Here is a 26,599-nt window from a genome sequence, read left to right as displayed (position 1 = left end):
GTATGTTTATCAGTAGAAGCCCAGAGAGCTGTTTGTGATCAATTTGAATATCCCTCAGCTCAGAAACTCTCTCTGTGTGTGAGGGAGAGGTGTGTGTGGCTGTTTGCCTGTGACAGAGAGACGGGAGAGTGTTAGCAGAAGCCCTGAGAGCCGGTTGTGTTTATGTGAGTGAGTGAGCAGGTAGGGGTATCTCAGGAGACAAAAAGCCAATTCTTACAATGTAAAAAAAACAACAACTACTAGGTCACATCGCCTTTTCTTTTAAGTGAACACTTTTATCACTTGGGAATTGAAGACACTAATTATTCCAGTTCTGCAAGTGGATTTTTTTCCGTTCTTGCTGTATACAAGACTTGAGCTGTTCAGCAGCCTGTGGTCGCTGTTGTCTGATGCTCTTTTTCACGTTGTGCCATACTTGCACAGAATGAGGCCTGACACAACAGCTTGTTGTCAATCTTATCATGTGTGATGATGTACAGTACCTCTGACACATCACCAAGAGAAACCATTATATGTATACTTACCTGTACTCACTCCTGCAGATGGGTCATGTGAGAGGGAAAAAAGTACTAGCTCTTTATGCTGAGTTTTACTTACCTGGTTGAATCCATTTTCCATAGAGGGAAGGGAGAATTAGCATCTAGAAGAAGCAAAATATATTAGCTAATAAATATTGATATTATGAATAAATGTAAAACATGCCATGGCCGTAAATGAATCTTAGGAATGCTGTTAGTTCATTGTTATTTTTTTTTGTTTATGAAACTTGTGTATCCAAGATACAATAACTTTTACCTCTTTAGGGAATGGTATATTCTAGGGGGCGGGGCTACCTATATATATACCACACAAGGGTAAAAGATGGAGAACACTCTGCTAGACTGTAGTGAGAGAACATAACTTGAAGTGGATAACAAGACTCAATTGACTTTTTTGTCGTTATATTTTTTGTCTCTGCTAATGGAGAATTTTGATTTGTTAATTTCTCAAATCATGGAGTGCGCTTGTATATATTGTAAATAGTGATGTAAAGCCTGGTGTGTAAATAAAGGTGGAAGGGAACCAAAAATCAAACCCCTCCGTGTTATTTCGAGTCTACCCTACATCGTCTTAGGCCTCTCGCCCGACTCTACCCATTGAGAACACCTTCCACCATTACACCTTGCGATGGTTAAGGGATGAGCTTTATCACACATGACATTATGATCTGTAGATGATGAAAGACCGAAATTCTTTACAATCTAATGCTGAGAAACACTGTCTTTGAACTCGTTGACGATACCCCAGTGCCGCCACATGTTAGCAGGGCATAAGTGTGACAAAAAAAAAAAATAAAACACGATATCTGACAATGTCACAGACACAATTAAAGACACCCTGGAGCACTGTGACTTGCTCCAGCCTCAGGCAGCCTGGAGTTTTCCTTGTGTATTTAACACACCTGGGGCTGGATCATACAACTCCAATTATTCCCTGTTCCTCATGGTCTTCACTCTTGTCTTCTGCTCTTTGTTCAGTGCTGAAGGTGGACAGTTGGCAGCTCTCCAGAGTCCTGGAACAGGACTTAAACTGGCAGTGCAGGTTTTAATTCAGTAGAAATTAATCTACAAACCCCTTTGTATTAAATGCTAATAAATAAAAAAGGTCTGTCCTAAAACTAACAGCTGTCTGTCCTCATGAGGCAGGTTATTAAGACTGTAGTTAGAGAGTGATAGCGTCATGGCTTGTTCCCGCTGACTGCACGCAACTGGTGTTTACTTCCCTCAGCGGCTAGCGTTGCCGTAGCGTCAGCGCTGTGGTGTCTGCTCTTCCCGTTTTTATCGTGATTTTAATTCATTTGCTTTAGGGGAAAAGAGAACTTGATGAGAGTTGTGCTGGTGTTGCATCATGGGATTGTGCTTGCAGCTGAGGAACGGTTCGATGCCACATTAAAATTAGGCTAGATTAAGGTATCTCAGTAGGCAGCGTATTTAAGTAAGGTGTCTAAAAATTGCACATGTCGGGAGCGAACTCACTGTGACGTAAAATGCTCCCTTTGTCGACAGCTCACTAGGTTTTGGGACAGACCCTATATTTCTGGTTACTCTTTATGAACTTTGTGTATTTGTATTATAAATATTCACTCATTCCAAATTTAATGCCTGCGAATGTTCAGAAGCATGTTTACCACTGTTTCACCACCTTTCCTTGTATCAATACTTGACGAGGACATATTATGACAAAATTCACTTATTCAGTATGTGCACAGTAATTTGTGGATCTGGTGCCCACCAACTCTCACACCGTGAAACAAGACCACCCTGTGAATTGAGTTACCCAAGACAGAAAACATAGCATTTATTTCTGATTTTGGATTGTCCCACCACACAGAGCTTCTGAATGCAAGCAAACCATAGAGAACAGCAGTTAACCACAACCATAGACTTTCCCTTTAAGACCAACCATGTTAACTTGTGGAAAATTAAAACCTTTTCTCCTGAGAAGGCTTTTGCTGAACAATGTAGGATAGGGCCCCTCAAGTATCAGACCTATATACTACCTTTGGAGCAGATTGTTCTGCTGTTTTGGGATTGTATCTGGCTTTCTATCCCTGCATAATTCTTTTGTTTACATCTAAATTACATTTTTAGAGGCAGTTTTGAGTAATGTAATTAATTAAACCTCTGAATAAGAAATTAGAGAATAAGTCTCTTAAAGTCACACAGACGCTGTTTGATCAAAACATTACGTATAACGTATATATAGTCTCTAATGGTGTTTGCGTAATGCAGACAGTGGTCACGTGTTCTACATTTTTAAGCAGAAGGTGTTGAGCAGGTGGACAGCCTGGACTACATTACCCATCCTACACTTCACCGCTCTTCTCTCTCTTTTCTGAGATTTTGCTCTCTCTCTCTCTCTCTCTCTCTCTCTCTCATTAAATATGTAACTCCAATACATCCTGTATTCCCCCTTCTCCCCTCTATTCCTCAATCTCTTGCTCTATCTCTCATACATCTTTTTCACTCTAAGGCGTTCTCTATTTCTCACTTTTTCACTTCTCATATTTTCTCAGGTTTTCTCTCTTACTCTTTAGTGTTTAGCTCTCACCCTGTCTTTCTGTCTTTGGCACATAATTCTGTCTCTCTATCTCTCTTTCTCTGTCTCTCATTCTAAAGCCTACCTTTCTCCATCTCGTACATTGTCTCTATCACTCCTCCCCCTTCTCTCACATACAATTTCTCTCGCTCTTCCTCTCATTCGCTCTCTCTATACCTCTCCATCCCTCATAACAAGCTTCTCTCTCTCTCTCTCTCTCTCTCTCTCTCCTCTGAGCGGTGAGGGAGTGTAGTTGGCTATTGTCTCGTAGCGAAGCTGAGGAGAAAGGAGAAAGGAAAGCAAGTATCCGTGTGTGTGTGCGTTTTCCTGAGTGTTCCGGTGCTGTCGGATAAACGCGGTGCTGTCTCGGGAGTGTCCGGCCGCCATGTCCCCGCGCTGCGCCGCGCTCTGCCTGCTGTTATGGCTCTGCGGAACGGTCCGCGGCTCCACTCCTCCGCACGGTAAACACCCCTCCAACCTTCCTCTCCTCCTCTGTCTCCTTTATCTCTGCCTCCTTTCGTTGAGATATCGCGAAAATTCGGTGTCTCCGCAGCACCGCGGCCCCGTTAACGCCGCTCGTTTTGACTGGTACCAGCGGTGGAGGATGTAAACAGACATGGATGCTTTAGTGCGAGCGAATGCGTTCAGTCACCTGCATTCAAACCTGTTTATGTCCTTAGCATGAATGATAGCATACGATTTATTACATTAATACAACGAGAAGTGCATGCAACTTTGTTTTATTCTCGTTTTTATCACTTAGGAATGAAAGCAGAGGCATTTTTACCTTTGCTTAGCATCAATGCTGCAATGCCTTTTATTGTCATCCCTAGCAATAGTACAGTAATAAAGAATCATGCATTGGATTCTGATGGTTTTTAACGTGAATGATAACGTGCACATGGATTTCATTCATATTTCTAACCATGAATACCGTGCTACATTTTATTTTCATTCTCATCATTTAGACATCAAAGCATATTGTAATCTCATTCTTAGAATCACTGCAGCAATGCATTTTTTATATGCATTGATATTATCTGATATTATCAAGCATTTTCATTGTCATTACCAAAAACAACAGTCCAACTTCATTTTTTTTCTCACATTTTGTCTCATTGTCATGTTTCTTGGTTAAAATCCCTTTCAGGTCACAGATAAAACCCATATAACTCATCTGTGTTCGTTAGAATGGCTGATTTAGAGTTTATTTCCAAGACATTAATGTTCTAACACGTTAAAAGTGGCTTAGATATAACTCCACATCTTCATAATCATACGTGTCTGACAGATCTATAAATATTATTTTATTCCTTCACCGGTCTGACAGCTTGAAAGCTCCACCCCAAAGTTGATGCAATTGGTTCCTTAGGTTTGTGATGTCAGAAACCCAGGCTGTCTGAATCTGTGTTTTTGAATTCTGCTTTTACAACGTGGAAATGCACAGCCATGGTGCTGACTGCTTATTTACCTAATGACATGTCTTTAAGTGTGTAAACACCACACGAATAAAATGTATACACAACACAGACATGTCAACAGGGAAGGACACTTAATTCTTTTTGCATTAGAGAGGATCTTTAAAATCCCACAGGATGTATTTCAGATATTAAAGTGCCCATATAATAGAAAACCTAGTTTCCCTTAGATTTTGGAAAGGAGAGTTACATGGTGTATGTTAACACTAATAAAGTGTGTAAACATGCCATTTGTTCCTCAGTCCGTACATATGTTGACACAAACGTGCCATAGATTGACTCCACTCTTTCGACCTGAGGTTGTAAGCAGCGTTGCAGCTTAAAGTGCTTTTTATGAAGGCACTTCTGTAGGAAAAATATATGTAATAGTACATTTAAGTACATTTTGAAATATATGAATTTGTCCACAGGTGTGAGTGTGTGAGATTGTCCACACATATAAGTGTATGAATGATGGGGTGAGTGGACCCACCATGACCCTGATCAGGATGCAGGTTAAAAATCTGAGTTAATTAATTAATTAACTAAATCACTTGTGTCTGTCTTAAAGGCACAGTAACAAAAAAAATGTCATGTGGAATTTTTAGGGATACAGAGAATTCGGAGAATGGTGGTGTTGTTTTGAATTATGTTTCTTTGGCACCAATAGTCTCCAAATGTTAAAAGAGTAAAAGAATGTGGGCTGCTTAAAAGAAGCCAGGGTTAATGAGTTACAGACAGAGCTAATTCACCAACTTTGTATTTAAAATTGCAGCTCCACCTTAAATGGTGCAGCAATCACCTAATAAATACTTACTGTTTATTTTGTTGATTTTAACATTCTGGAAAATATATTTAGACTGCAAAAGTTTGGGTACGTTTATGGTAGATCTTGAAGTACGTATGGTTTATATGGTATTGAAGTATGATGTAAAATGCCATGTGTAAGCTTATACCCTTTAGAGGATGTGTTCATTCATTTCCACTTCAAAAATCAAGAAAACATATCAATTGATCAGGAGTTCCCAAGCGTTTGTTACAACTCTGTGCTGCGGTTTTAGGGGCTGGTTCTCGATGGGCACGGACCCTCCATGCTGATAATGGAGAGATCACAGTGCCTTCGCGGCTGGTGTATCGTGCGGATCTTAGCGGTGGTCAGGTCACACATGACGTCCTGGGCACACGACTGCGAGCAAGCTCTGGCACAGACCAGGTGAGTCAGCCATGCCATTACACTCATTCCTAAATCAGTCCAGATTGGTGAGACTCTGTTTTCCAGGTGTGTTTGTTTGCACGTGGGCGGCACGGTGGTGCAGCAGGTAGTGTCGCAGTCACACAGCTCCAGGGACCTGGAGGTTGTGGGTTCGAATCCCGCTCCAGGTGACTGTCTGGGAGGAATGTGGTGTGTTCTCCCCGTGTCTGCGTGGGTTTCCTCCGGGTGCTCTGGTTTCCTCCCACAGTCCAAAAACACACGTTGGTAGGTGGATTGGTGACTCAAAAGTGTCCGTGAGAGTGTGAGTGAATGTGTGTGTGTGTGTCGCCCTGTAAAGTATTGACGCCCCCACCAGGGTGTATTTCTGCCTTGCGCCCAATGATTCCAGGTAGGCTCTTTACTGGGTGGTGTAACCAGGTGGACTCAGGAGTTTAGGATGTATCAGGAGAGTATGTTACATAATACCATATATAATAAGTGATATATTTTGTTTCTTCAGCTGGCCACAAACCCAGTATTTTTTATAAGATATGGGTCTGAATAACTGTTCTTTTATTGTACTCCCTATTAATCTAGCAAGTGTCAGGTAACATTGGGATAGATGAATGTATAGGGAATGTCTCCTATAGCTAGACTTCTCAAAATTTGTGGAGGGTAGAAGTGGGAAAGCGCCTTCATGCAATGTTATCACTACACTTTTTTTCCAGTGGGATTTTATTTATTTATTTGTCTGTTTGTTTGTTTGACACCAGTCAGCTTGGATTCCCTTAGCCACACTATTTAGCCACACTATTCTTGGGGCAGCCTTGGCCTAATGGTTAGAAGACCAGCCTTGGTACCGGAAGGCTGGTACAGGAAAATCCACGGCTGAAGTGCCATTGAGCAAGGCACTGAACTCCAAAAGCTCCCAGGGTGGCGGGGATGGCTGTGCATTCACAGCCCTTAGTGCACTAGTGTGTGTGTTCACTGCCACAGATGGGTTAAATGCGGACGATGCATTTTGTTTTACGCTGTACAATGACAAATAATTGCACATTCAGTTGGACTTTCCACTGTAAGTCACCTAATCTACTCAGCGTTTTTACTCTTCCATTAGGCAAATGTCTGGAAGTGTCTGGAACTGGCTACATTTTAGTACCTCATGGTTCCAACTGAGCTGAGACGGGACGAAATGTGACGTGTAAGATTGGTCAGAGAGGCTTGAAACTGTACACCATTCAATGCAGACAAACAGCACAAACTGGCAAAGAGTAACTAGACAAGCCTAGTTTTGCCTGACCACCATTAGCCATATAGCCAGTGTCACAGAGGTGTTTCTGGTATTTCAAAAACAGGAAAGCCCTAAATACATACCCTTGTCATTGGAAGGCCTGGAGATGCTTTGGTACTTCACGTCAATGTCTTTGTTTACATGCGGTTTCTATTACGTGATTGTGTTGTATAGAAAATATGGAGGGCATGACTAACAAATGCAGAAATGACAAAAAAAAGGAACACACAGTTTTGTACATAATATATAACGCTGGCATCAGTGTTTTTCTTGTTCATTTTATTTAAAAATATATACTAGATGATCTACCACCAAAGAACACAATTACAAGTATTACAATTATTTATTTATTCAATGTAACAGGTTCATTTCAGGCAAAGACACACACACACACACATGTGAAATAAGACGAATTCAGCAGTCCTCCTCCTGAGATATAATACGTGTGTAAATGTTGCCAAGTTGCAAGCCGTTCTGCTGAGCTTGTGAACTAACTAATGCCGAGCTGAGGATCTGGCCAGCGCACATGGTGTCGCGCCAAACACATCCCCAGAAACAAACACAAACAGAATGTGTTCTTGTCTTATTTCCTATTATTCAGCCACGGCTCATTCTGAAGAACCTACTGTTGTTTGGTTCCAGCTGAGAACGAATTTGTCTGGTTCACGAACCAGTTTATGCTGGTGGAAACGTGCCGGATGGTTCCAAATTTAGAACTGGAATGTGAAATAAAGCTGAACTAACAACAGATGGTGTAGTCGCGCCACCTTAAGTTCTCTCAGTCAGTCAGTAAGTGAAAATTGGTTTTTTTATCCAACTCACAACAACAGCACTGTAAATTATGCCATGAACTTCTGAAGAGGTTCAATTACTCCTCAGGTCTGTCTCACTTCAGATGAATCTAGTGAGAGCTGGACAGTGCAACAAGATCCGAAAACTCTATTCATCTGTCTGACTCATCTCCTACGTCACTAAGCCATGTTCAATCCCAAAAACAACAACAACACATGAATACACGATGAGTAAACAATGCTTACTGTTACTGCCACAGTTGTAATTTCTGAAGGCCATTGTTCCCTTTGGAGACAGTGTTTTGTGATGTCACCCGCTATATTTCAGGGTGGGGCTGTGTTAGTTGAAAACAAACCAGGTACCAGATACCAAAAAGTGAGAAGAGCTCAGTAGAGTTGAGTAGAGTAGGTCCCATGCAGTGGAAAAGCACCAGACATTTATTTATGAATAAGACGAAGGTTTGCAAGGTTGTTATCCATTTGCACTTTGGCAGAGACAACCGCATCTTGTGGAATAAGAAAATATTGTGTGTGTAAAAATGATCAATCTCCAGTCTAATAATAGACTTCTTTCACTATAGTAATTATAAGATGATGCAAAGACAGAGTCCAATCCTTTGCGTCCATCAAACAGGCAAGCAGATGAACTGCATCTTAATGATGTACTGCATCTGGACCAATTTCAAACGGAATACGAGACACTGCTCAGTCACTGGAGGAACAGAGGAATATGAACAGTGCACCAAATGATAGTAAACAGGCTATGATCACACAGGCCGGCATCTGATGTGTTTCTTCATATCGGACACATGTTTTATCAGCATGGCTGTGTGAACAGAGCCACTAGAAACACTGGTCTTCAACAACTTGATGTCAGTCATGTATCAAAGCTGAACTTGACTGAGTTTGTTTCTGGTCTGACATTCCTGAATAAATTGATAACAGTGAGACAGATATTTATAATTTTCTGTCATGACCTGGAACAGCAGACATTCGTCTTTTGCACTGACACCCAGCTATTTATTCCGGGCAGGAAAGTGAGAATCCCTCATTTTAGAGGATATTGGCACATCGATAACGCATAGCACCATGCTAGCATTTTATATATAATGTATTAATGTTTTTTTTCTAACCTATTTAATGTTGTACACAATTTCTTCTTGTGTTGCTAAGCATTGCTAACATTCCTGCAGTCAGAGCAGTGAGTGGAGGACTCTTATTTTGACTGCAGAGCTTTGTGGAAGTACAACAGTCCACACAGTCCAACCAATGGCATACAACCAGCACTTTATTTGCCAATCAAAATAATGAAACATAGGTTTGTTTTGTAGATATATATATATCATTATGAAAAATTGACATCTTACAGACTCCAGTACTTTCTTCAAAGTGTAGCAAAATACTTCTATGTGCTTTACATAATAGTGGGTCTGATCATAACACAACTCCAGTCCTTGGCCTTTGTGCTGCCTGGTTGGGAGTCTGGCAAGTGGCATTTGGACGCATTATTTCCTCATCTCAGTCCTGGCACAGGAGGCCAGATCCGACCAGAGAGCAAACACAAAAGTGCCAAGCTAGAGGCTCATTCCCAGCTTTTATAGCAAATGTTAATGTAGCTTTCAAGCCTTGAACCCTCAGCATTGATGAGTTCATTTTTGTTCTGACTCGCCTGTATGGTGCATGGAAGTCAGAGAAGGCCCCCCTCTAAAATACCTACCCCACCCCATACCTCAGCCCCATCCCCCTCCCACTAAAACTGGGAGACCAGCAGTGTGTGACTGATTTGATAACAAAGGCAATGAAACGCAGCCGCTAGTGGATTAGAGTTATTTTAATGAGTCCTCCTTTATCGGGACGTCTGCGCAGACGTCGCAGTTCAAAGCCTTAGGCCATCCTTGGCGCCCCTGTTTACTTATTTATTTATTAATTGCATTTGTTTTGTGTGTATGTGTGCATGTGTGTGTGTGTGTGTTCGCACTAATGTCAGTATGGGGGTCCAGGTTGGCCTGCCGCAAACAAAGCTGATTCATCCTCGCTAATGTGCCATATTGGTTGCAGTGTGGTTTCTCCCGGGGAATTAACAAAGCCAGGATTTTATAGGTTTCCAGCTCAAAACACTTCAGCTGTTTATCCAGCGCCACTGCTCCACTCGTGATTCATTTTACACGCTCCTTGACAAAAAAAAATGTCTAATGTCTATAATGCTTCAGCACTGTTCTGATAGTAGGCCATTGATGCAAAGTAATATATAGCGCCCCCACCCTATGGATCCCCCATGAGAGTTTGAGTGAATGAATGTATTCTTTGAGTATTTTTGAACTCTTGCAACACCTTTGGACACGATTGGAAGAGAAAAATCTCCTGATTTTAACCCTTGGTGACATATATGTTGCCTACACAGCTTTATCCTTCACTTTAAATTATGTCCCTGTCATTTACTGAACGTCCTGGATGTAGTCACATGACAGTTTGTGAATGTGTGAAAGTGTGACCTCATTTACAGAACGATTGTGATTGGTGAATGATTGGTGTGATTGGTGAGGACATAGAGACCAAAGAAATGCTATGAAAGTATATTTTTCTTTCTAAAAGGCGTGTTCCAACATTTTTACCAATTCAAATGCTTTAGTCACCTGTCCTGTGTCACATACAACACACTCTGATTCCATTTCAGGAACAAAATGCTGAAATAAAAGTTAAAAAAAATGGTTGCTGTGATGTTTATGTTACATTGGTTTTTAAGAAATGTGGAAAACAAATTGTTTCATATTTTCCATCATTTGGATTCTTGTTGAATGGAGTCTGGGCTCTTATGGATTAAGGAGATTGTAAACAGTTATCTCCCCACATTATCCTATACACTCAGAAAAAGTGTGGTGGTAACCGAAGATACATATAAAGTACCTTTACTTAGGGACCATAACTGTACCATATTCTATATTAACTGTAGATTGTAAAGTTGATTTCATATGCCCCATTTCAACTCCAGGACTTTTATTATGTTCTTTTTTTTACATTGTTTGATAATGGCGGCACGGTGGCGCAGCAGTTAATGTCGCAGTCACACAGCTCCAGGGGCCTGGAGGTTGTGGGTTGGATTCCCGCTCTGGGTGACTGTCTGTGAGGAGTGTGGTGTGTTCTCCCTGTGTCCGCGTGGGTTTCCTCCAGGTGCCTGTCTGTGAGGAGTGTGGTGTGTTCTATCTGTGTCTGCGTGGGTTTCCTCCGGGTGACTGTCTGTGAGGAGTGTGGTGTGTTCTCCCTGTGTCTGTGTGGGTTTCCTCCAGGTGCCTGACTGTGAGGAGTGTGGTGTGTTCTCTCTGTGTCCGGGTGGGTTTCCTCCGGGTGACTGTCTGTGAGGAGTGTGGTGTGTTCTCTCTGTGTCTGCGTGGGTTTCCTCCGGGTGACTGTCTGTGAGGAATTGGTGTGTTCTCCCCGTGTCCACATGGGTTTCCTCCGGGTGATCCGGTTTCCTCCCACAGTCCAAAAACACACGTTGGTAGGTGGATTGGCGACTCAAAAGTGTCCGTAGATGTGAGTGTGTGAGTGAATATGTGTGTGTTGCCCTGTGAAGGACTGGCGCCCCCTCCACGGTGTATTCCTGCCTTGCGCCCAATGATTCCAGGTTGGCTCTGGACCCACCGCGACCCTGAACTGGATAAAGGTTACAGATAATGAATGGATGTTTGATAATGAAATATTACAGATATCCCCCCTTCTTCTGATGAAGAGAATGTAATGAACCTTTAGGGAACACAACTGGACTTTAACACCACTGCTAACATCTAGTGAATGAGAAACTCCCACCTGCTCTGAACTTGTGTAGTGGTTAATTCAAGGAGGATTGTGTAATGTGTGGACTTTGTTTCTCATGTTTACAACATCAGTTATCACCATTATCATCATCTTTTCTGCATAATCCGTTCCAGGGTCTCGGTCAAATCCAGTTAGTGTTTTTTAAAACCCTGTAACGTGGGCCAGACATTAGCTGACATGCCTCCATTGATTAGCGTTTAAGGGCAGTGCAGGTGCAGGGAGGGGAGAGCCCCTACGTTCATTTACCTATAAATTAAACAAAAAAGTATTAAGATAAATTGTTTTAATGAGATTTTATGTATCCTTTTAAAATTACAACCCATGATGAATGTAGTACAGAATTATTTTATGAGCAGTATGAAAGAAAGAATGATTATTTAATGTGGGAAATTAATGTGGGAGCATCGTCAGAAGGTCAGCATGCAAGAGGGTGTGGAAGGAGACATAAGCCAAATGTCATAGCATTGGACTTTCCAGCCGTACTGTTTGTTCAGAGGCGATCATTTCAGGGCTTTCCCAAAAGACATATGTTAACCCCACCATGTGCTGAGGCACATTTGGTGTATTTTTTTGGGAAATGAAGGATGTTAATAGGTCTTTGGCTCAATATCTGCAGTAATCATAGCTTCTTCTCTTCTGGGAAGGCTTTAGATTATATATTGGAACATTACTGTGAAGATTTGTTTGCATTCCCTCACGAAAGCGTTAGTTCACACATTCATTCATTCATTGTCTGTAACCCTTATCCAGTTCAGGGTCGCGGTGGGTCAGAAGCCTACCTGGAATCACTGGGCGCAAGGCAGGAACACACCCTGGAGGGGGCGCCAGTCCTTCACAGGGTGACACACAATCACAAATTCACTCACACCTATGGACACTTTTGTGTCACCAATCCACCTACCAACTCGTGCCTTTGGACCGTGGGAGGAAATCTGGAGGAATCCCACATGGCTATGGGAGAACACACCAAACCACCTGAATGTGGTGGATATTAGAACTGGATCACGAAAGCCACCACAAGTCATCTCAGACTTAGGAGATGGAGCTTCATCACTCCAGAGAATGCACCCGATAAACATTTAGCCGTTGATTCAACGTTGAAATAACGTAATGACTGCTGTCTAATCAATGTTCTCTTAAGGTTGAAAATGAAAGTTGAAAAGACGTCCAAACACAGACATTGAAAAGACGACTATTAGACGCATTTTGGACGTCCACTGACGTTATCGATTGGTCACCACTTAACTAACTTATTAAGATGTCGCTACCTTGAAGACGTGATGATTGGCTGGAGGAGTAACACAGGCACTGGCTGTATGACGGGAGGTGGGGGGTGGGTGGAATAACGGAGAGTAGGCGGTGAATGTGGGGAGACGAAGTGTAGATACGGCTTAACTTAGCACGGATTTCGATATCTGCTATTTACACTAATGCTAAATTGCTAAAACTACAATTTGCTAATCTTAAAATCTCACTCAAGTCTGGGCGCGCTGGGAGACTCGCCTATTGGGGTCAGTGACCATTTCCATCCGCCGGCTCGGCGGAGGCTCGGGTTCGTTTCTAAAGTCATGGTTCGTTGGTGGAGGCAAAAAATATTCAAATGCCCGGTTCATATCTTGGAAAGTTCGTTAGTATAGGCGTTCGTTAGTAGAGGTTCCACTGTACTTAGAGAGTGATAATGTCACAGCTTATTCCCTCCCAGTGCATGTGACTTTTGTTTACTTACCTAGTGTCACGTCCGTGTCAGCACTGTGGATTTTTCTTTTCACGTTTTATTCACGATACTATCTCATTATTTTGAAAGACTATAAAATTAACAAAAAAGTATTAAGGAAAATTGTGTTAATGAGATTTTATGTATCCTTTTAAATTTAAATATTGACTTAGTATCTCAAAATAGTGAGTTGGTATCTCAATATATATTTACTTAGTATCTTAAAACAATGAGATAGTATCTCAATATATATTTACTTAGTATCTTAAAATAGTGAGTTGGTATCTCAATATATATTTACTTAGTATCTTAAAACAATGAGATAGTATCTCAATATATATTTACTTAGTGTCTCAAAATAATGAGATATTATCACAAATAAAACCACTATATTGAGAGAGTATACTATCTCAATATATTGACTTAGTATCTCAATATATTGACTTAGTATCTCAAAATAATGAGATAGTATCTCGAAATGTTGAGATAGCAACTTACATATGGGGAAAAAAAAGTGCCTTTTTTAATTGCTATTATTTTGTGGGATGGAAACAGACCTCCATAATGGTCCTTGTTGAAGACATAATTAAATTTGGGAGAACTGAAGGAAATCAAAGATAAAAACACATTAAAAGATTAACATTTCCTCTGCATCTAGCTCCCTGAGGCATAATTAAGGGTCAGATGTGAAGTCTGGTTATGATATGTACTATAGTTTCCAGTAGCTAAAATGCTAATGTAGAATTTGTGGAATGCAGAGCAGCAATCAATACAAAAAAGTTCTCGTTCTGTCGACTGATGTACTGTCCGTCTGTATACCAGCTCAGTCCAAACAGCCTGTATCAGTGTTTTAGACAACCACGCCGAAGCCTAATGGGCCTGTGATTCAGCAGTTAGAGCAGCCTGCAGTGGTAGCATTTGCTGAGACATTGAACATGCTTTTGCTAATGCTTTCAGGACCCATCTCCAGAATGGCCTTAAATCATCCGTTGCTCTCTGCTATTGTCTAAGCGGGTCTGTTTTTAGCCTGGTGTGCAGCTCAGCTGACGGCTCCTCAAAGGGAGATCTGTCTGAAAAGCAAACAGAGTTTTATTTATAGAGTTTGATCGATGCGAAAGATGAGGCAGGGAGGAGAAATTGTTGGATTACTATTTTTGTCATTTCTTTAACTCAGACAGATCATCAAAGATGGACTGCAGCAGGTTTACAAAGGACACCGACATGTGCAGTGATGCAGCAGCCAGCCTCAGAAACGTGTGCTGAAAAATCTCTTACACCGCTATTCCCTCCCCCTCTCTGAACACTTTGGGTCTTAATGAGATTGAGAGTGTGGGCATGAATGTGTGTGTGTGTGTGTGTGTCTGTTAAAGTAAGATAATGCTGTCTGATGTGCTTGCAGTCGATATGTGAGAAAAAAAGTGGCATTTTTGCCCCAAATTCCACCTTAGCCTTCTACATTATCTTTAATAGCCAACATTCTGTTTTAGCTAAAATCATGTTTGTTTTCTAACATTACAAACATTTCAGACAGAATTGTTCAACATAGCATTATGAGCCTTTATGTACATCTCCACATGAACACAACATGAACAAATGAACACAGTTCTGGGGTCTTATTTTGGTCAAAATACAACAAGGATGAAATACCCCAGCAGTGTCCCCCCCTGTCTAAAGATCATCAGCCCTGTTTAGAACGACCTGTTTCTCTAAAAGAGAATGAACCACATCTAAGATCACATCTCAGCAAAGGAGCGAGGAGCAGAAGCTCTGGATTGTAGCCATTTATAGAGGGTCGCTAAGCTTTGTGGGACTCATTTCCCAATTGATTAGTGCCTGGTGATGTAATAAATAAAATCTTTTTTAGAGGCATAGCCGAAGTCACTGCTATTTGGTGGAAGATTACACAAATGCATAATTTTTTTGTTAAAACACAAAATGTATGCATACTTATACGTCCAGGCCATTGGTGAAAATGTAGCACTTACCCTACACACACATACACACACACACATTCAGTCACACTTGTATACAAGACAATGGACCAGTGTCAGGGTGTGTCTTGTGACACGTGGGCAGAAGTATGCTGAAAGGAGGCAGGGCTTTTACTTCATTCGAGGGTCATTCATGGGTGAAGTGTGGAGGATGCCCCCCTCAACCTCAGCCTCCATCTACCTCTCCCTCCTTTCACTGGTTCTTTTTTTAACCCAGCGTCCTCGTTTTTACCGATGGCCTGCTGAGCCTGGTTTGGTGGGGGTAGCCGCGGTGACTCCTTTGGGAAATGTTAGATTAGGGTTGGGACTCCACTCTGGCACATACTCTTGAATTGGCCCCCCCCTTTCATCTCTCCTCACACACACACACACACACGCACATACACTCACAGGCATGAGAACAATGTGATGAGAGTAGAACGCATTCATCCTCCCCTTAGGGGACTGTTATAACGCCGTGGCCATATGGGCCCAGGGAGAGCGCTGAATTAACCAGCACCGCAGTCCCACTGCCACCAGCCCTGTGCAGCAGAGCGAAGCTGCAATGAATACAAACCAATTAGGCCACCTGACCCTTCCTGAAACACCAAGCACTCACCCATATTTGTATTTAAAACCAAATCTCTTTGGCAAATAAACCGCTAATGCTAACATATAAGCTCGTTTACTAGTTAATAATATTAGGTATTGTTTTTATCTTCAAATAAATGGCTTCAAAATAATTGTGATGTTTCACTGATCTGTAATAGGGAAAATACAGAGCCCCTGTTGATGCTAGTCCAGGGTTAGCACTGCAGAAACAGAACTATTAACTTTGGGAGGAGGGTAGGAAAACGACCCCCCCTACTGCCCTCCTCACACTTGATTTCAGGACAGTGTTATAAAAGTGAATTACACTCTCCAACTGTAGGGGGAGCCCAGGAGCAAAAATACCAAACTTACCTTTAAACATTCTGGTATGTTTTGCCTTATCTGTGGGTTAAGAGAGTGTTCTGAGAAGGTGAATATGAACTGGAGTCTTTCCAGATTTCAGGCAGTGAAAAACATAATTACAGTTTGCTGAAGGAGTTGCTGTAAAACTGCAGCATACTCAGAGGTTACAGAAATCAGCCTATGTGTATGGCAGGTATTGATGGCTGAAATTAATTTGCATTTAAAAACAATTGACCATTGAAACTGTTTAAGGTTGTTTACTGCAAATTTTGAAATGAAGTGTTTATGGTAATTCTAATAGAAAATAAAGAATGCATACAATTCCTGCTTATTTTCAGATCATGTGCCTTTGCTGAATTATATAAACAATTTACTTATATTCCACTTTATCTTGTGTCCTTTACAGAAGAACCATCTGGCCCAGACCACCTTCCAGGTGAAAGCTTTCGGCCAGACCTTCCTCCTGGACATGGAACTGAACCAGTGAGTATATCATTCTGTTCTGCTTACTGCATGTTAGAACATGTTAGAAATGCTCTTGTTACGTATTCGCAATATCTTGTGAATTGCAATAGGAGCGGAAGATAAGAGTTATGTGGCTAGGGCCTCAGAGGTTTTTATAGCTGCTGATGGACTGCTGGATAATAATGGCAGGAGATTTATGCTGAAGGCTAGAGAGAGGATCCCTGCCTATAGGCCTGTCGGACCACTCTATCGATCACTGCATTTGGCTGATGGGAAATCATCTCTGTGAGTCTACAGACTGTAAGACTCAGCATCTGCATATTTATGAAGGGATGAACACATGGGAATGATGACACAAGAATCACGGCTCTGTTGCTCACATGTTACCAATAGCTACTCATTTGTTCTAATGAACTACTATTCTTTCGATTTTGCAATAAGACTCTTGGGTTTACTACTTTCATATTTAGTAAATAGCTGAGCTGAGGTTTGTCGCTGTCATTCTGTAATCTGTAACCTGCACATATTCGAAATTCCTGGTGTAACTGATTTTCTGTGTGGAACACAGATGCCATTTTTGAAAATTGTTGACACAAATGTATTGATGAACAGATTGGAAAGGCATAGTGTGGGACAGGAGGGTTTCCATCAGGGGTTCAGAGATGGCATTTCTGCTATTTGCAGATGATGTTGTTCTTCTGGCTTCTTCATATAGAAGCCTCCAGCATGCAGTTGAGCGGTTTGTCATACAGAGTGTGAAACAGTTGGTATGCAGATCAAACCCTCCAAGTCTGAGGCCATGGTTAGGGTTAGGGTTAGGGTTTGCTCCCTTAAGGTAGGGGCTGAGAACCTACCCCAAGTGAAGGAGTTCAAGTTTCTTGACTGACTGTTAGGAGCATCGAGGTGAAGGAGCCATAAAGCAAAGCTCACAGTTTACTGGTCGATCTACGTCCTCACCCTCCCATATGATCATAGCTATGGGTACAAGAAGCTGGAATGAATTTTCTCTGGTGGGTTGTTGGGTATGCTTACTGTAACTGAACTACCATTGGAGGTATACCAGGCACTATCATCTGGAAAGAGGCCCTGGAGTAGACACGGGACCTGCTGGAGGGATTGTATTTCTCTGCTGGTCTGTGAGCTGGTAGATGTTGCAGGAGACAGAGATGCCTGGGATTCTTTGATTGTCCTGTTACTACCACAGCTCTGAAATAGATTAAGCAGAAATGCAAAGTAAGGGATGATTATGTTGATATTATTATTATGTAATTTCCCTCTGTACAGAAATATGAATATCTGCTTGTTTAGTGTGATGCAATGCGTGACGTTTTGCGATTTCCGGGTCCAGTTGTGCCTTTGGTCCCATGTCATACATTCATAAGACGTGTTTACTCTTTGAATAAAGCTGAATATCTCAATCAATTATGATATATTGGTTCAGGAATTTATTAAAAGGAGTAAATTAAACATAAAAAGAAGCAAACATGTCTTTGGCAGCACTGTTTGCACATTCTGATGTGTGTGAACTGATGTGCGGACTGACTGTGTTGCTAAGTCTCTGGGAGCAGAGGACCTTCGTAGAGAGAGAGCTGTGTATCCTTACAGCTTCGTCTCTGGGAGCCGAGAACCGCTGAGAGAGAGTCATGTCTCCCATTGCTTTTCTCTGGAAGCAGAGGTGCCACAGGGAGCTGTGTCTATTGCTCCCCGTGTCTATTGAGTGAATCGGTTCATGAATCAAGTACAAATTCAAATCAATGATTCAAAACATGGTTTACAAGCATGGGCTGCACAAGCTTTGACCTCCTGTACACATAGCCTTGGGGAAACTCAGAGATGGCACACAGCTCGCCATAAACACATTTTCTACAATGGATTGATTAATCATAAGCCTTGATAAGTAACTGAACAAATTGCATGAAATTAATTGTGGGAGTGGGGGGAGGGGAGTGGACGACATTGTCAATGCGGCCGCCGTAACTGTAAAGCACTGCGGGAAACCCTGGAATGTGTGAGTGTGTGTTACCCTGTGAAGGACTGGCGCCCCCTGTAGGGTGTGTTCCCATCTTGCGCCCTGTGATTCCGGATAGGCTCCGGACCCACTGCAACCCTGAACTGGATAAGTGGTTTCAGACAATGAATTAATGAATGAACTAGACAGCTGCTAGCTCTGCTGTCATTTACTATAACATGCTAGTTAGTTTCCTGGGGCATTTTGCTATTTTTCCCACTGATTATATTTCACTTCTCTCTGTGTGTTGCTGTTGCACAAGCTTTTTTTGCTTTAGTGAAATTCTAGAACTTCTATTGAACTAAGTGGAGCTAGTGGGTACAGCAAGAACATTTTCAGACATTAGCCATGCTAATGTCTAGCATTGCATCTGTTTTCACTGGAATGTGTCTCTAACTTGCTGCAGTAACAGACTTTGTTAGTTCCTTAGCACGTCTGCTACAGACAATGGAACATGTAGGCTAATTGTTAATGCAGTGTGGTGAATATTTCAGGAGGTCCTCTTCCTTCGTTTAAACCTCTCTTATAATGACCATGAAGAAAATAGCAATGGGATTTAATACATACTCCTCTTCAGGGCTTTGAAAGGCTCTTTGTGATCTGTGTGTGTGTGTGTGTGTGTGTGTGTGTGTGTCATACGGGGCCAGATAATTGTTCTACCATTTGCAATGTTCTGTCATTGCTAATATCAGTGCTAATAGTGAAGCATTATATCTGAGATAAGCTATTGCAGGCCTAATGACAAAGATGTGCTTGTTTTTTTTGTTTTGTTTTTTTAATAAAAGCTACCTGAGAACAACAGGAAAAAAACCTTGAGGGACCAGAACCCAACATCTTCTGGTTGACACTGGAGCCAAACCATAAACAAATAAATGCAATAAAATGTCAGTTCAAAAGTCAGATAAATGTTAGTTTATCTAATTTCCAGAAATTGATTCCTTTTGCAGTGTTTGCAGGAACAAAAGCCACAAAAAATACAAATATTATATTATTTATAGAAGCCTCAACTAAATAAGATATTACTTTTTTTCTGTATTTGATGTTCATGTTCTTTAACTGTTCATCTCTAAAGTTCAGTCTTAGAAGATTGTTTCATATTTTGCTTCTCACAGTATTTCAGTAGTTCTGTATTTTCACATATTTTCTATTAAATTTCCCAAATTTATTTGGATTATCTCGTATTTAATCTCATTAGCAACATGCCCTGAAAATGTAACTTTAATTTACTTTTTATTCTGGAAGTGGTTGGGCTCAGGACATAAAATCATGTGAATGTCTTCAGAAAACTCTAAAATGAATCATGGATTAATTGCACTTAATAAGGTGTGTTAAGATCACTGAAGTATTCAAAGATTTGTCTGATCTTTGTTTAAAAATCAATAAATACTCAAAACGTTGCCTGGACATTTACATTGTTCTCTTAATTTTAGTTAACATTCTATATTGTGTATGACACTAGCATTTTTGTCTTCTCACAGATAGCCTTGTCCACAAAAGTGAAGCGGAAATTTATAACACTGCAAATGTTCAAATGTTTCTGTAAAATTTAGTTTAGAGGTTTTTAAGTGTTTCCGCATTCAAAGAAAACAGAGCCAGGCACTGTTTGCCGTCAAGTGGACCGAATTTCTGTTATGACTTTAGCCAAGCATTAGCATGCTCTGTGTTTTTATGCTAGCATGCTGCTTTTTTTAAAGTGACATGGTGCATATTCAATTACACAGTCTGTTTGTGACAGAAAATTTCCCTCAGTTAATCACCGGGAAATGTTCCAGGTGTTGTTTCGTGAGTCATGTGAACTTACATGGCGGAACAGATTTCCCAGAATTATGACAGAGCGCATGCTTTTGACACTTAGTGCTAGCTTTTGAACGCCACAGTTTTTGCTCTTTTCACACATTGGCTTTGAGCAATTATGTTTGGTTTTAGTCTGAGGCTTGGAACTGCTCGGCTTTGGCTGGTCTACTGACATTGCTAATTGATCATTCTGGGCGAGGCCAAAACTCCACTCCATTTGTTTATCTGTCTTGCTCTCTGTGGGTTGTTTTCTTACTTAGCTGTGTTCTCCCTTTAGTGTTATGTGTGAGTGTTGAGGGAAATGAGAAATTTGGCTTTGTCTTTACCCCCTGCTGAGAGACCTACTTTGTTCTGAATGACCAATGGCTTTCTCTCTTGTTTTTTGAGGTGTGCTTCTGAATGCATTTTGTCACAGAGGGGGAAAAATCTCATTTTATCTCATGTCTGTTTTGTGATATCAGATACCAAACTGTTAGTTTCAAATATTTACAAACATCTGACCATTCATTTTTAGTCTGTTTTTGCATTTTATTGCAATTTTATTACAATTGCTAACAAGCGTTTATTAATACATAAGACATTTTTCACACAGTGACACAACCACATCACACAATTAACTTAACCGCATAGTCAGCTTTTTGCTCAGAACCTATTTATCACAGAAATTCACCCCCTCACAATGCCCCATCCAACACATATGCCTTCCTCTGCCCCCTGCCCCCCGCCTTGTGTGTACTGTGAATAATGGACGGAGGTCGTTAGATTAAAGGGGGTCGGCACAATTGGGGTTTTCTGCTTTTCAATCATCCTGTGTCTCCATGACAACGGAGTGAACAACCTAGAGGAAGTGTGATGGGGGGCCAATATTGGCCACGCAGGGGGTTGTAGACAGCTGTAGTTTTGAATACATAATGCACAAAGAAGCCTTTCCTATAGGCCAAGAGACTCAGTGCACCTTATAATAATAAAAAAATCAGTAATATCAATTATGTATCAATTATGCATTTTTTATGATATCTGATGTTTATTCTAAAGTGTAAGGCAGAGAGCATATTCCTCACCATTTTATTTCATAACATATTGTGAGCTAGCTTTTATTAGGTATTATTTCATGTTCAGACGTCTGGTTACTATCAATACCACTGTTAACTGTTCCTTTTTTCTCTGAATCTAAGCATTGTAATATCAAGTCGGAAAGTCTTTGTTTATATTTTGACCATTTAGTTATAAGGCTATTTTGAATAATTGGTGGATTTCCCACTTAAGTTATGGTATATTTTCTGAAGTAATAGAAACTGGCTTTGTGTCTATGACAGAAAAGTATAGTCACAGTGGCCTTCATAGATGTTTCCAAGAGAATCTGGAGTGTCATATTTTTTCTTTATGCCTCACACAGCTCTATGTGTTGATTTCCTCAGTGAAAAGCCATCGGGCTGTGGGTGGTTCTGTGTGAAGTTTCAGACACAGTGATACTGAATATTGATACAGGGTTTTTATGTCTCATTTTTACGTGGGCTGGTAAAAAAAAAACATCTATTCCTGACAGAATCTCTCTCTCTCTCTCTCTCTCTCTCTCTCTGCTTTCTTTCTCCTCTCCTTTTCCTCTCTCACTTTCTTTTTCTCTCTTCCTCTTTACTTATCTCTCTGCTTGTCTCTCTACCCTTTGCTCATTCTCAATCCCACAACACACACACACACACACACACACAAACAAACAAACAGTCGCAAACTGATTATTCTCCCATTAAATGTGCAAACATTCAGGATTGTTGCATTGCATTTGCAGGTTTAAATTCATTAAACTGTAGAGGGGTCATGTTATGACGATGTGTGTGTGTGTGTGTGTGTATGTGTGCAATGAGGGAGGTAACTGGACTGATGAGTTAAAGAATTATTATTCATTTGGAAATTTTTATTGTTTTGTTTCCTTAAGCACATTTGAATATGAAAAATGTACAAGTAAATTTGAATTTTGCGCTGTGCAAAGTTAAGCGGTGGTGTTCAGAACACATCCCAAACACAAAAAAGTGTTTTTGGAATATATCAGTAGTGTTAAGAGAAGTAAAAACTGCCAGTAAAATATCTGCCTTTTTATTAAATAATTGACTGGTGAGACAATGGGATAACTTTCTAATTACTGATAATAAAATGCTAATACAGCTAACAGTTGTTTTACCACAGCCATTTTCTCACTAAAGCATACTTTCCCTGAAGCTATTAGCACTTAGCAGGTGCTAACAAATAAGCTTAGCTGTAACTTGAGTTATTGCAACAGCAATTTAGCAGGCTTAATTAGGTAGCTTTTAATCCATTTCAAGTACAATAAGTTGTACCAGAGAAGAAATTTAATCTCAAAAACTATTCTCCGCAGAACTGTCATAACATTAATTCTACCCTGTTTTAAAAAAGGCTTGTTTTTCTTCCCACGACTAGGAAGAAAAACAAGCCTTTTTAAAAACAGGGTAGAATTAATGTTATAGCTAAGGGCCAGGTAATATTTTATTCTTACTTTGACCAGTTTTACTCTAATTGGGTGAAGTAATAGACATGGTGAGGAAAGAAAATGAATGTAGATGAGTTTGAGAGCCTAATTTGAGAAAGTTAGACTTTAGCATGTATGCTATTCAGTTAGATTTGGTTGAAAACTAGAACTGTTTCTGAAGTACCCGAATCCAGTGCTGTTTATCAACCCGGTCTCACATCTATTCGTGATAAAGTCACATATATAGGAGACTGCAGTTCATGACATAGTCGCATATTTTCAACATTTTATGCAACAATATCACAATCATAAGTGTATGGGTAATTACCATAGAAACACTATGCGACAGTGACACGAAAACTTTTCCTCATTACAGGCGTCAGTACTCATAACAAAGACAAAGGAATAATATGAATTACATAACATAGGTTCTTATTCCAACAAAGTCATACCGTATTTTATTATATTTCTCCAAAGCAAAGCTTATTATTGGTGTCCTACTTTAGCTTTAACTCTAACGAGAATATTTCTTTCACTTAATGTCATTTTGACAAATTTTCAAAAGGTTACTACTGAAAAGGACATTTCTCTAGCCGTTATTGCTTCGATATTTTAGTAAGTAATGAATTATTCATTCATTCATTCATTATCTGTAACCGCTTGTCCAATTCAGGGTCACGGTGGGTCCAGAGCCTACCTGGAATCATTGGGCGCAAGGCGGGAACACACCCTGGAGGGGGCAAATAATGAATTAGTAAGGTTATATTATCCATAAATAAAAATAAGATGGTATTAAAATGGTATTAACGGATGGTAATGATGCCTTAATGAGGAGCAGTTGTTGTGTTACTGTTGCATAACCCGGGGCACTGATATGACGGTTTCTATGGTAATTGCCCATACACTTATGATTGTGTTATTGTTGCATAAAATGTAAAAAATATGCGACTATGACACGAATTGCAGTCCCCTATTTATGTGACTATATCACAAATAGGTGTGAGACCGGGTTGTGTTTATTGCATTTCAGGAATTACATACTTGCCACCCTTTTGAAAGAGTGGAACAGTGTGGGGACATTATGCAGACTCTGTTTCATCTCATGCTGGGTTCACTTACTCTCTTTTGGCAAGTGTGTTGTATAAGTTAATATACATACACTACCCACTTTACTAGAAAAACTATCTGGTATTTCCATTTTCCTGTCCACATTTCTGGAAACACCTAGGTCTAATTGAAATGTTGAACACATTACTTGTTAGAGAGAATAGAAAATGGGGTTGGTGATATCTTGCATGAATACTGCATCTAGCCACAGAGCAAATACGATGAAGCTTTTCTTCAGGAAAGGAATATCAACACAGTGACATGGCCAGCAACAGTTCAGATCTCAGTCTAATTGAAAATCTATGAAGAGATTCCATTATAATCTGTCCACTCTGCTATTTGAGAAGTGTGGAATCAGCTTGGGCAGCACAATGGCGCAGCAGGGAGTGTCTCTGTTACACAGCTCCAGGGTCCTGGAGGTTGTGGGTTTGAACCCCGCTCCGGGTGACTGTCTGTGAGGAGTTTGGTGTGTGCTTCGGTTTCTTCCCATGGGCCAAAAAAACACGTTGGTAGGTGGATTGGCAACTCAAAATTGTTCACAGGTGAGAGTGAATGTGTGAGTGTGTGTCACCCCACTATGTGCGCCCAGTGATTCCGGGTAGGCTTCGGACCCACCGTGACCCTGGACTGGATAAGGGTTACAGACAATGAATGAATGAATGGAATCAGCTTGAATTTTGAGGTTTTCATGATTGATAATTCTTTTTTTTTCTCTCAACATTGAGGAATTCCATTTTTAAAAATGTACTATATCTGGATAAATATTCCGTTATTTTACAGTAATTAAAAAAACCTACTAAATAAAAATGGTTGTGTGTCATATTTTTGGCTTGTTTGTTAGCTGTGAAGGAATAAAGCTAGAAGAGCATCTGCCGAGTGTAGTGGTGACCCCATAGTTTTTGCCTGGGCTTGCAGTAAAGGAACATAAGCAGCAGCACGGCATTAGACACTGGACAATCAGCCGGGATTATCCCTGACCTTCAATATGTCGTGAGATTCAGGAGTCAAATTCAATCTGGTGTGGATAATTATACTGAAACTGAATCTCTATCAGCCTTGCCTTTGTTACAGCCTTTAGATGTTCTCATTAATGCCTCTATACTTTTGATCCTTTATACACACACACACACACACACTCTCTCTCTCTCTCTCTCTCTCTCTCTCTCATAATGATACACCCATTGAGATTAACACATCACTGTCACAGCAAAACCATGAAACTCTCCTTTTGAGTTGAAATGTTTTACACCAAAAAAAAAGCTTTTCTTAACACTGTACAAATCTAAATGGATTTATAGATAAGGTACAAATAAAATCTGCCAAAACGTTTTCAGAATCAGACTCTATCTCTCTCTATGATTTTGGGAGGTTTTACACTAGAAGATGGAACATTTCTGTCAGCATTTGTTGGCATTCAACCTCAAATTTATCAGTAAAGTGGGGTAATGATCAGCGATGCACAATATATCAATAGCTGATATATTATTTGCAGATATGTGGATTTTTTTAGTTGTTGTTATTGGTCTGATATTGGAATTTTAGCTGATATTACACTGATAACTTGGTGCCTTTTTTGTACTACGCACTGTAACTACAGTACACTAACTACAGTACACTAACTACACAACTGTACCTGTAACTACACAACTACCTCTTTTCTGTGGACATTTTTGACAGTTCTGCGGAGAATAGTTTTTGAGATTAAATTTCTTCTTTCACTATGATGAATTTTCATTTCATTGTTGGTTTTAAGGGTGAAAGCTAAAATAAAATAAAGTATCAGCAAAGCTCACTACACACACACACAGCAGGTTAAATGACAGAAAGGTACTCTCAGACATCACAGTGCAGGAGCCCTGTGTCATTCAGTTTCTGAATTTATTACTGAAACACAATGAAAAACGATTACAAACACTCGCTCAAACACACTCACTCTCCCTCGCTTGGAGATGCTTTATATTGCTCTTTCCCTCACTCTCCAAAACAAACCCTGTGCTGCACTAATTAACGCCCCTCTAGAAACCATTCATGTGATACTCATGAACTACAACTAATATATTTAAAAGATAAAATTCAAAAGTAAAAAAATGTACAAATACTGAAGAAAACTCATGATAAAATCATTTGTTTTGCTTTAATCCAATGTGAATTTGCTTTAGGTACAAGAAGATAATTATTGGTTATTAATATCAGCATTGGCTACTCCAAAGTGCTAATTATCGGTTATTGTATCAGCCCAAAAAAATAAAATAAATCCCTAATGATGATGTTGGGTCTTCTGTTCTGTATCTCAGCCACTACTCCACCTCTCCCAGAGGTACTGGATTGGGCACAGTGTTGTCCAAAGCTACAAAGATGCTCTTCCCTTTGTTTAGATTATGGTAGCAACCAGGGTTGCCAGATTGGACAGGATCCCACAGGTTAACATTTCAAGACATTCATTCATTCATTCATTCATTATCTGTAACCCTTATCCAGTTCAT

General features: G+C 40.4%; 1 protein-coding gene across 2 annotated transcripts in view; it reads left to right on the top strand.

Moving 5' to 3' along the window:
- Positions 1-3,271: 3,271 nt before the first annotated feature.
- The window catches only part of adam22 (ADAM metallopeptidase domain 22), a 131,124-nt gene continuing 107,796 nt past the window's right edge, over positions 3,272-26,599 (top strand). For both annotated transcript variants that reach the window (XM_066645547.1, XM_066645540.1), the window contains exons 1-3: positions 3,272-3,539; positions 5,597-5,748; positions 16,667-16,743. In XM_066645547.1, the coding sequence (XP_066501644.1) occupies positions 3,464-3,539; positions 5,597-5,748; positions 16,667-16,743 (305 nt within the window). In that variant the 5' untranslated portion in view covers positions 3,272-3,463. The remainder of the gene's footprint in view (positions 3,540-5,596; positions 5,749-16,666; positions 16,744-26,599) is intronic.

Source organism: Hoplias malabaricus, chromosome 1 (genome assembly GCF_029633855.1).
Source record: "Hoplias malabaricus isolate fHopMal1 chromosome 1, fHopMal1.hap1, whole genome shotgun sequence".
NCBI classification, from domain to species: Eukaryota; Metazoa; Chordata; class Actinopteri; order Characiformes; family Erythrinidae; genus Hoplias; species Hoplias malabaricus.
This window is presented reverse-complemented; position numbering and strand designations above follow the sequence as displayed.